General features: G+C 44.8%; 1 protein-coding gene across 1 annotated transcript in view; it reads left to right on the plus strand.

Moving 5' to 3' along the window:
• The window catches only part of LOC123826781 (zinc finger protein 420-like), a 32,563-nt gene that overhangs the window by 2,968 nt on the left and 17,297 nt on the right, over positions 1-12,298 (plus strand). The window contains exons 3-4 of the mRNA XM_045850847.1: positions 696-822; positions 6,500-8,211. Coding sequence (XP_045706803.1) covers positions 696-822; positions 6,500-8,211 — 1,839 coding nt within the window. The remainder of the gene's footprint in view (positions 1-695; positions 823-6,499; positions 8,212-12,298) is intronic.

The following is a 12,298-nucleotide window of genomic DNA, read 5'->3' on the forward strand; positions in this document are numbered from 1 at the left end:
TGGGGGATGGGAGGAGGACGCCTGATGGGTGGGACCAGTGAATGCCCCTGGCTGTTGTCATGATGTTTTAGTGGATGGAAATGTGTTGTATTTTTGCCTAAATTTCCTTCTATGGAAAGAAACTTGACAATAAAAAATGTACAGATGTGGCTCAGTTGGTTAGAGAATTGTTTTGATATGCCAAGGTTGGGTTTGATCCCCGGTCAGGGCACTTTCAAGAAGCAACCACTGAAATCATCAAGAATTCGAACAACATCTCTTTCTCTGAAATCAGTAATTTGTATACATACATGTCTAGAGGCAAGTGTATTTTTTTTTTGTCATCTCTAGAGGATATGTTCTTTGAGTTATATGCAGAGAAAGGGAGGGAAAGAGACACCGATGTGAGAGAGAAATTTGAACTAGTGTCTCCCACGTGCGCCACAACCTGGTACAGAACCTGCAATTATTTGGTGTCTAGGACATTATTCCAACCAACTGCACCATCTGATGAGGGCTGGGCATAAATATTTGCCCTTCCAGTGTACTTAGGCACCAAGGACTGTGAGTAGTCAGGCCCTTCAGAGCTCTGCACATTGTTGACATCAATCAGATGCATCCTGTGTGTCTTCCTTAATCTCTCAGCCCTTCTGGCCATGTATCTTGAATGCTGTGAGGAAGGCCCTGCCATGAATTGTGTGTGCTTCCTTTCATAGGGGTCGGTGGCATTCAGGGATGTGATTGTGGACTTCACCCAGGAGGAGTGGCAGCAGTTGAAGCCTGAGCAGAAGGACCTGTACAGGGATGTGATGATGGAGATCTACTGGAACTTGATCTCACTGGGTAAGGGGACAGCTTCCCTGTGTTACTCACCATGTGCCTGTCACCTCATGATGACACAAAGAAAAAAGGTGGACAGATGCAGACATGTCCGTTAGCCCACATAGTTTTCTTTTGTCCCCCCCTCCATCCCACACAACCATTGTGGTGTAGCACACCAGTTCTAGAATTTTGTATCTATGTAATCATATTGTAGGAAGTCTTTTTTTTTAAGATTTTATTTATTTATTTGTAATGAGAGGGGAAGGGGGAGAGAGAGGGAGAGAAACATCAATGTGTGGTTGTTTCCCACCTGCCCCCTACAGGGAACCTGCCCTGCAACCTAGGCATGTGCCCTGAGTGGGAATCAAACTTGAAAACCTTTGATTCACAGGCCAGCTCTCAAGCCCCTGAGCCACAGCAGCTGGGGCCTCTTTTTTTTTTTTTTTTTTTTTTTAATTATCTGAGTTCTTACCCTTGGCATCAATTCTTGCAGTTTACCCACATTATCCATATGTATGAATAGTTCCCTTTATTTTCTATACATTTTTTAAAGTCATCACCCGATGATATCTTCACTGACTTGAGAGACAGAAATTTCAGTCTGTTGCCTCCTATACAGGCTTATATTGGGGATCAAAACAGCAGCCTTTTGGTGCCTGTGATGACACTCCCACCACCTGAGTCACATAACCAGGGCATAGCACACTCTTTGTATTGCTGAGCAATACTCTGCTTCATGGATGAAACACCTTGTGACTTGAAACATCCACTGACTTGATGACAAACATTTGGATTGTTTCCACATCTGGGTGCCTGTCTTTTTTTGTTTGTTTTAATTGTACTTATTTATTTTTAGAGAAGAGGGGAAGGGAGGGAGAAAGAGAGGGAGAGAAACATCAATGTGTGGTTGCCTCTCACATGGTCCCCAGCTGGGGACCTGCCCTGTAACCCTGGCATGTGCTCTGACTGGGAATTGATACAGTGACCCTTGGGTTCACAGGCCCGTGCTCTATCCAATGAGCTACACCAGCCAGGGCTGGATGGATGTCCTTCTGTAGAGATATGATGTCCTTTCTGTTTGGAAAGGTTGACTTATACATAGGTGTATATTTATCTTGCAGAATCTGTCGAAGTTTTTCCAAAGCAGTTGCTTCATTTTTCATTCCAACCAGCAAGTGCTGGGTCTTGCATTGCTCCCTGTGCTTGTCAGAAGTAAACATCCTCAGACTTTCTCATTTTAGCCTTTCTAATGAGTGTGCAGTCTTACCAAAACCCAGCTTTGCAGGTGCTTATTTCTCGTTGGTATATTCTCTTTGGTGAAGTGTCTGGTTCAAGTTTTTGACTTTTTTTTGTAGTTGGGTTGTTTGGTTCCTTATCATTCAACTTTGAAATTTCCTTACGTAGTCTTTTGTTGTTAATTTTGCTCTAAGACCTTTTTGAGGCATGTGCTTTGCAACTACTTCTCTTATTCTCTGGGTACTCTTTTCTCTTTCTCAATGGCATCATTTGGAACACACATGTTTTTAATGTAGATGGGGTCCAATTTACTTACCTTGTTGTTCCTTGCGTTTTTGGTATCACATCTGAAGGACTATTGCCCAATATTATCTACAACTTCCAGAATTTTGTCTTTCTTTACGTCTTTTTCCCAGTTTGAGTTAATTGTTTTGAATACTGTAAAAAGTGACTAACATCACCTTTTTTTTTTAGGTTAAATTTATTCTGGTAACATTGGCTAATAGGATCATATAAGTTTAATTTTACATGTCTTTTTTAAGTATATTTTATTGACTATGATATTATTCTTGTTCCAATGTTTTTCCCTTTGTCTTACTGTATTCATTAGCCCCCTTACCTCTAGCAGTCTCCTGCCTGCCTTAGTTTATGTGTATGGGTCATGCATGTAAGTTTCTTAGCTTCTCAATTTCCTATACTGTTGTTGACATCGTGCTGTCTGTTTTTTACCTACAAATTTATGCTGGTTAAGCCCTATACCTTTTCTGGCATAACTCCCTCCTTCCCCTCCTATCCCTCCAGCTGATAACCCTCGGAATGATCTCATTATCTGTGATTCTGTTTCTGTTCTGGTTGTTTGCTTAGTTTGGTTTTACATTCAGTTGTCAATAGCTGTGAATTTGTTTCATATTAATATTCATAGGTTTAATCTACTTCTTTTTTTTTTAAGATTTTATTTATTTATTTTTAGAGAGGGAATGGGGGGGGAGAGAGAGAGAGAGAGAGAGAGAGAGAGAAACATCAATGTGTGGTTGCTGGGGGCCATGGCCTGCAACCTAGGCATGTGCCCTGACTGTGAATCGAACCTGCGATGCCTGGTTTGCAGCCTGCGCTCAATCCACTGAGCTACACCAGCCAGGGCTTAATCTACTTCTTAAATAAATCCTTTTCACGTTTCATTTAATAATGGCTTGGTGGTGATGAACTCCTTTAGCTTTACCTTGTCTGGAAGCAGTTTCTCTGCACTTTCATTTTAAATAATAGCTTTGATGGCTAGAGTGTAGTAGGTTGTAGGACCTTACTTTTCATCATTTTGAATACTTCTCAGTCCCTTCTTGCCTGTAATGTTTCTTCTGAAAAGTCATCTGACAGTCCTATGAGAACTCCTTTGTAAGTTAACCCTCTGCTTTTTTCTTGCTGCTTTAAGATTCTCTGTGTCTGTAAACTTTAGTGTTATAATTGTGATGTGTGTTGGTGTGGTCCTGTTTGGGTCCACGTTTTTGGAGTGCCTCTGTGCTTCCTGGACTTCTGTGTCTATTTCTTTCACCATATTATAGAAGTTTCCTTTGATTGTTTTTTCAGATAAGTGTTCAATTTCTTGGTCTTCCTGTTGCCCTTTTGGCAGCACTATGATTCAGATATTGGTACATTTGGATATGTGCCAGGGCTATTTATTCTATCCTGATATTTTCAAAATCTTTTTTCTTCACACTGCTTTGGTTAAATGCTTATTTTTTTATATCCTTCCTTATGTTCCAAATCCTTGAATTGAATCTCAGCTTCATCCCCTGCAGTGTTTTTTCCCTGTTGATTTCTATTTATTTCACTTGTTGTATCCTTCATTTCTTCCTGGGTGTTTTTTATTCTGTTTCTGTAACTGATGAGTTTTGAGCATCCTGATACCCAGTTTTTGAACTCTGCATCTGACAGGTTGACTGTCTCCATTTCGTTTAGTTCTTTTCCTGTGGTTTTGTTCTGTTCTTTGGTTTGGGGCATGTTTCTTTGTGTCCTGAATTTGGCAGCCTCCCTGTGTCTGTTTCTGTGTACTAGGTAGAGCTCCTTTGACTCCCTGTGTGAGTTGTGTGGCCTGTTGTAGAAGAGGCACATGTAAATTGTGTGGGGCAGAGCCTTAGGTAGTTGTCAGGGTTAGGGTCACCACTTTTTAGCTGTGTGTCAGGGAAGGGCTCAGAGAGGGGATTATGCTCCTACTTGGCTTCTGGAGGTTTGTTGGGGAAGAAGCTGTCTCCAGGTACTCGCCCTGTTTCCAGACACTTATACCACTGGTGCCCTTCCAGCTGTTGCCCTGGTGATGATCCCAGAGTGGGTGGGGCTGAGAAGTCCTAAGTCTGTGGGGAGCCTTTTAGAGGAGTCTCCTGAAAATCTGGCAGTATCTTCTTCCACCCCAACCCCTGCTGATATTAACAGCCAGAAGTTATGGGGGTGTACCTTCCTGGCCTGGAACAGTAGGCTATATGGTCAGGTCTGGGGGTGGGATTCTTCATTCCTGAGGTATCCCTCCCAATTTTTATCCTCCACACAGGTATGTGCGACCACTCTTTTTGCCACCTGTCCTTGCCATGCCACATCTCTCCTCTTCTGCGTTCATGTCTGTCACTCTGCCTCTCCTCAGCTTCTGGAACAATATGGGTTCTGTACGGAAATGGTTGTCAGATGTCCACACCACTCCATTCTCTGACAACTCTGTGTGACATATTTTATGGTCTAGTTGTAACTTTTTCTGTAGTTGTTGCAAGAGGCGAAGTGTGTTTACATCCGGCTCCATCTTAATAGAAATTTCCCTGATTTTTCATAGGAAGAAAAATGAACAACAAATGACCTAGATATTCACCAAGTGACTAAAAGAATAAAACGTCATGTAGAAATATGATGGAACTCAGAAAGCTCTTCAAAGATGAGCACTTTTTGCCCTCACTGACAAAAGAGGATAATATTCTTTCTTGGATAATATTGTTAAGGAAAAACACTAACTCTCTGACTTAGTGTACAGCTAACTTAGTGTACAGTCCCATTTCTTTAACAGCTTTTCTGGTTGTTTAACTGACCTACTATTAACTGCTCGTAGTGAAAGCAAATGATTGGACACATTTTGACATTTTTAACCACCCAGGAATCATCATTGTAATACAGATACATCTATTAGCCCCCAAGTGTTTCTTCCTTTCTGTGCACATCTCATTCTTCATGCAATCACAGAGGTTTAGTTTCCCTATTCTAGAATTTTATATATATGGAATTATATGGCACATATTTCAATTTTTCATCTGATTTGTCACACTTCACATCATTTTGTTGAGGTTTACTCATCGTCAACTGTATGTATGAGTCATTCCCTTCATTTTTTTCCTTTGTTACTGATTTGAAAGAAGAAGGATTGTGTGTGAGAAAAATCAATCCATTCCCTCCTGTACAAGCCGTGTACTTGGATCCAACTCACAGTTTTTGCTGGTCTTGACGACTCTAACCAGCTGAGCTAGGCATTCAGGGCAATAGCTGACTTCTTTTTATTGCAGAGTCATATTCTACTTCTGGGATAGCTCACCCTGTGTTTATCCTTTCACTTGATGATAAACAATAGGATTGTTTCCAGTTGTAGACTTGAGGGAAGGGCCTGAATCTCAGGTTTTGTGTGGCCAGTGAGGGCTTTAATGTGGGTAGGGAGACAGCTGCTTACCATTCCTGCTTTTTTACCTCTTAGGAAGGAGGGCTACATGTGGCAGGATCTTCCCTTTTTGACTGAGATTTACGTGTAAGATCTCAGTTTTTAAATGTTTGAATGAACCTCTAAGTGCATATGCAGAGTCTGTACCTCAGGACAGCCACCTTGTCTGGAAACGGAGACTGAAGAATAAATGGGACAAGGTATAACAGACTTGGAGTCGGTGTGGCCCGCAGGGAAGGATTAGTGTACTAAGTGGAGGGGTGAGGAACCAGCCCAAGGGCCGGGCCACTCATGGGCAGTGTGGACTTGTGGGAGCTCCACTGGCAAGTGGGAAGGCAGAGGACATCCAGCACAACTACATGAGAATGAGCTCTTATTTTATCATTAGTAATAGCAGGCAATGGTTTGAGAAGCACAGCTGTCTGGGGATGTGCACAAGGAGGCTTGGAAGCAAGGAGCCAGGTTCAGTGAATGCCTCTCTGGGTGTGTGAGATCCTTTGATGTGCTCTTCCTTGCCCTTTTCTTCCTCTTTCTCTCCTGGATCTTTATTTGCAGCTCTGAGCTGTGGTGGCTGCCTTTGTACCCACTCTCCATCAGGCCTTTCTTGCTCTGTTTTCACATCCTTACAACTGACTATCTCATATCACGGCTTCCCTACTTCCTGTGTACCCACTACAGGCTGTCCTCTGCTGTCAGGATGTGCCTTGTCATGTCTTGGGAAGATCCTCCCTCCCAGTGTGGTTAACTACATGTGTGTCCTCATCTCTTTCCCCTTCCTTTCAGACTTGGAGACTGAACGGAACATGAATGAAGTAGACCCAGAGGAGGAGTCTTGGGAAAACAGACCATCCATTGCAATGGTGGTAGAAGGACTCATGAAGAATGGTGCCCAGGGTTACTCCTGTGAAAAAGTGGGAATACAGGGTGACAGGGTGGGGCAGCAACACAGAAACACAGGGGCCTGTGTAGGGCCTTTGGACATGTCCCAAGTGTTAGCTCCTAAGTGTTGTGAATTTAAGACATACATCCACCAGAGCCATATGCCAGCCCCACCAAGATTGGAAGGACCGAGAGGGCCAGGGATGCACTGTTTTAGCATGTGTGGGAAGAACTCAGGTACTTCAAGCCCTAGTCCTCCCTCCCAACTTTGTGCAGAGAAGAAGACATACAAGTGTAGACACTGTAGCAATACTTTCAGTTCAAAGTCATCCCTGTGGAAGCACCAACAAAACCATTCCTTAGAGAAGCCGTACGTGTGCGGGGACTGCAGCGAATCCTTCAGCCATAAATCAATCCTCAATGTACATCGAAGGACACACACCAGGGAAAAGCCTTACTCGTGTGGGGATTGTGGCAAGGCCTTCAGAGATAATTGGAGCCTTATCCAGCATGAGAGGATGCACACTGGGGAAAAGCCATACACATGTGGGTACTGTGACAAGGCCTTTAGTAAGAAGAGGTATGTCGTCCTGCACGAGAAAACGCATAGCGGGGAGAAGCCGTACATGTGCAGGGACTGTGGCAAAGCCTTCGTCCACAAGTGGAGTCTCATTGTGCATCAGAGGACACACACAGGGGAGAAGCCTTATGTGTGCGGGGACTGTGGCAAGGCCTTCAGAGAGAAAAGGCGCCTCATTGACCATCACATGACACACACTGGAGAAAAGCCATACATTTGCGGGAAGTGTGGGAAGGCCTTCGTCAACAAATGGTTCCTCGTCCTCCATGAGAAGAGACACACTGGGCAGAAGCTGCACTCGTGTGGGGACTGTGGGAAAACCTTTACCCAGAAATGGAGTCTCAATGTGCATCAGAGGACCCACACAGGGGAGAAGCCTTATGTGTGTGAGGAGTGCGGCAAAGCCTTTAGAGAGAATAGGCGTCTCATGCAGCATAAGAGGATGCACACAGGGGAGAAGTTGCACACATGTGGGGACTGTGGCAAAGCCTTCAGCCAGAACTGGATACTCATTGTGCATCAGAGGTTGCACACTGGAGAGAAGCCGTATGTCTGCAGTGAGTGTGGAAAGGCTTTCAGCAGGAAAGGTCTGCTCATCCTGCATCACAGGTCACACACTGGAGAGAAGCCATATGTGTGTGGTGACTGTGGCAAGGCCTTCAGTCAGAAATCCACTCTCCTTGTGCATCAAAGGACACACACAGGGGAGAAGCCATACCTGTGTGGGTACTGCGGCAAGTCATTTAGAGTGAAGAAGAGCCTCACTGAGCATGAGAGGACCCACACAGGGGAGAAACCTTATGTGTGTGGGGACTGTGGCAAGGGCTTCAGAAGGAATAGGCGTCTCATTGAGCATAAGAGGGTGCACACTGGGGAGAAGCCATATGTGTGTGGTGACTGTGGCAAGGCCTTCAGTCAGAAATCCAGCCTCCTTATGCATCAAAGGACGCACACAGGGGAGATGCCATACCTATGTGGGGAGTGCGGCAAATCATTTAGAGTGAAGAAGAGCCTCCTTGAGCATCAGAGGACACACATTGGGCGAACACCGTATGTGGGCAAGGATTCCAGCCAGGCCTTCAGAGAGAATAGGTGCCTCATCGAGCATCATGAGATGCACACTAGGTAGAAGCAGTACATATGCAGGGATTGTGGCAAGGCTTGTTGCCAGAACAGGAACCTCACTGAGCATCAAAGAATGCAGATTTCATCCCTGGCTGGTGTGGCTTTGGACTGAGTGCTGGACTGTGAATCAAAGGGTCTCTGGTCCAATTCCCAGTCAGGGCACATGCCTGGGTTTAGGCCAGGTCCACAGTAGGGGGATGCTCCAGAAACAACCACACATTGCCGTTTCCTTCCCTCTCTTCCTTCCTCTTTCTAAAAGTAATTTTTCTTAAAAACCTAGGGAAAAAACAATGTACCCTCAGGAGAAGGCATACATGTTAGGCTAGTACAGACTTGAGCAAGAACTCCACGTTCAGGAAGCACAGACCAGTGCATACAGGGGAGTCCCCTGCCAGGGCTCCATCTGCCAGAAGGACTTCATGACATGCTTATCTCTACAAAATCATCTGACTAGCCCCACCTTGGAGAATTGCGGCAAAACCTTCATCTGGAACATTTTGCTCCCCACCCACCAAGTGGTTTCTGTGGCAGACAAGCCCTACTACCAGAGTGGCAAGTGCAGGAAAACCTTCAGCAGGAATTTCTACCTCATGTGGCACAAAGCAAGGGATTGGGGGGTTTTCAAATCCACCCCGACTAGCTAGGTCCTGAGCTCATGAGCCAGTGCCAGACTTGATATTGGAGCCCACAGGTAGGAAGCAAGAGAAGTCCTGATCAGACCTGTCTTAGAAATATGGGTGTTGAGGACACACCAAGACATTCTCACCCTTGATTCCCCAGCATCCACAGGGCCAGGTGCAAAGCTAGCCCCCTTAGAGGTCTCGTATCTGGAATGTGGCCAGGGGTTCTGTGGCTCCAGACCCAGATCAAGTAAACTTGTAGGAGCTGGATAACACATTCCGTGTCTGGTCTCTGTTTCCTGTATAGCAGAGTGGAGGGGAGAAAGGAAGATGTGGAGGTAGGTTCCATGGGGTCATTGTCACTTTGTGACACGTGCCTGGATCTTGTCTAAGGGTCAGGTGATCACATGTGTGGCTGTCCTCATTAACCCCATACCCATCCCCCAGTATCCTTCCAACAGTAGAAGGTGCCAGGTATTTTATGAGGGCAAGGAAATTTTTTTTTTCAGCATGGGAACTAACAATAATTGCAAGAGATGCCATAGTATCTCACAGGGCTGTGTAAGTTTTTTAAAAATAGAACTTTAAGGGAGACCAATGTCATTTTAAACAATCATGTGCAAAAGGTAGATGTACAGGTTGTCCTGTCAAATTGAGTGTGAACACTTTAAGGGAGAGGATCCAAATATCCCACCGAAACCCCAGGAACGCTGATGGACACACTGGCGCAAGGTGTCCGCATCATGGATGAAATGAGACATTCACATGGACTACTGTGTCCTGTGGAGGAAAAGGGACAGCAGGGCTACCCTCTGAAGGGGAGGGTGCACAGATCCATTCCTTCACGGGTTTTTATTGGGTTTCAATTTGCACAGGAATACAGGTAAGGTTCATTAATCATTGTCATGCAGTAAGGAGCAAACAGTAGATTGCATACAAAGAATTATGAGGCCTTATTCTGAGTCAGGATCTGTTAGCTCAAGGGCTACAAAACTTTAGGAAACAAACTCATTTCCTGCTTGGATCTTTATCATTTAATTAAGGTCATTCTTAGCAAAGCAGGTTTCACAGGAGTTTATGTGTTCTTTCTCAGGCCTGATCATCCAGGGAAAGCTGTCCTTTCCAGCAGAGGGCTTCATGGTCCTCTTTGTTTCAGGATTAAGTCAGGGAGAAGAAGCAAGGCAGCCAAGAGATTAGGAGACTACTTGAAGACAGAATGAGGACTCTGGCTTTGTTCAAAGCCAAGGGCGAGGGTCCATTACCTGCCTTTGCTGTAGTCTCCCAAGTCCTTCCCTGGGGCCTCCACGTGATTATGCCTTTCTTAGGTCATTCCCCCCTTTTGAATATTACCCATCATTGGCTAACTGATCAAGCATTGGGGGCCAGTAATGGAAAAAGGAGTACAAGCAGTGCTCCTGCCAGGGAGATAAGCTTTGTCTCCTTAGTGGCTTATGGTCCAAAGGTAGGTCACTCAGCCTTAGCCATGGGGGGGGGGGCGGGTGGGTCTTATATCCCCTGGAACCAGGTAGGAAGGTATCCAGTACCTTCCCATTTTTTCTTTTTGAATTCAACCACAGTTGTGAAGGCTGTGAAACCTGCAACTGCTGATTTTGAACGCGATCTTAAGAAAATTATATACATACGTGTGTATATGTGTATCAATCATAAAGCACAAATAAGGATTAAGACAGTGGGACACCCAAGGGCTGCTAGGACCCAAACTTGTAAATTCAGTCATTGGAAAATGTTGCAAATGCAAGGGAATGAAAAGACTAACAGGTCTGGTTACACTTTAGTCCTTGGGAGAATTTGCACTGACTCTAGGAAGTTACTTTAAAGATATGCAGCAAGGGCTTGCTGTCTGAAATCAGGTTGAGAATTTTAGCAAGAGCAAGTCACAAAGCAGCCTAGGTGCAGGCCTGATTTTTCTTGGGTGTGGTCTTGTGTGTTGACTCACCCCCGACTGGATTTCCATGTGGTTGCTGGGCCACATTTCCATGTCTGGCTAAGCGGTTCCCTACAGAACCCAGCAAGCCTGCCCAAGGTATGAGGCTACCTGTCCTTCCCAGCCTGACATTCCTCACTTGCGTGTGGTCAGACCAGGTGTCAGGATCCAGACCTTCAGTAGTAGAGATGGAGAAAGTGCTTGTTTTGTTGAAACCCAACCTTTTGCCCCCTCCCCAGAGGGCCATTTAAGTTACAGGAGAAAAATCCTCTCATATGACAGCATCCTGAGAAAATAAAGTACCTTCAGTCAAGTGGAGGCATTACCTAATCTATGCCTCACCCACAGTCTAGGTCATGTTTTACTTAATATTTCATTACTGATGTTGATGGTGACCTATTACCAATAATAAATAGCAAGTGATATAAAAATGATGCTCTATTAATAAAGCAATACATAAAGCTTTTATTAATCAATGGGAAACAAGTAACTATTTTGTGCAGGTTGGTATTTGAGATGATTCTGTGAATGGTTGCTGATGGTGCTGTAGCCTAGTGCCCTGCTCATCACCAAAAGGGTACGATCTGGTGGTGATCAATACTTAGACTGTCTCCCACTTCTGTACAGTTGCTAATCTACTGAAGTGCTCCATGGGACTGACAGAGCACTCTGGTTACCCACCTGGCCTGAAAGTGGGGCCCTGCTGGTGGCTCAGTTAGTGAAGCATTGCTTGTGTATGCCAAGGTTGCAGGTTCTATCACTGGTCAGGTGCCTACAAGAAAAAAACAATGAGTCCTTTGATGAGTGGGACAAAAAAATCAATGTGTCACTTTCTCAAAATTTTAAAAAGTGAAGCAGACTCTTCTACTTGTGGGGTGATCCTTACAGGAGTCTTGGTGAAACAGCCACATTTGGGCCACTGCTGATGTCCCACGGGAGGGAAGAACAGATCCCCTGCCCATGGTGTGGTCTCCTGACTGAGTTTTAAACACAACAGGATTCCATGATCGTGGGTGACTCAACGGGGCACACCATGGGCTGCACCCAGACAAAAGATGAACTGGATTCAGCTCACTCAGTTTATTTACACTGTAGTAAGTTGTCCTTGTTGAATCATTGTAATATTTTACATTTACAAGCATCACACTTTATTCATTTAACTCTTTGGGAAATATAGACTCTCATTGCTCTGGCTGGTGTGGTTCAGTGGATGGAACATCAGCCAGCAAACTGAAAGATTTCCAGTTCAATTCTTGGTCAGGGCACATGTTTGGGTTGTGAGCCTGGTCAGCCCTGGCCAGGTGGCTCACTTAGATGGAGCATGGTCCCTTGCACCAACACATTGTGGATCACAGCAAATGGATTTTTCTCTCACATCTATTTCTCTCTCTTGGTTGCTCCCTCTCTAAAATCAAGTACATGTCTTCCAGTGA

The sequence above is a fragment of the Phyllostomus hastatus genome, unplaced genomic scaffold (genome assembly GCF_019186645.2).
Source record: "Phyllostomus hastatus isolate PE091 unplaced genomic scaffold, TTU_PhHast_1.1 phas_contig_133, whole genome shotgun sequence".
NCBI classification, from domain to species: Eukaryota; Metazoa; Chordata; class Mammalia; order Chiroptera; family Phyllostomidae; genus Phyllostomus; species Phyllostomus hastatus.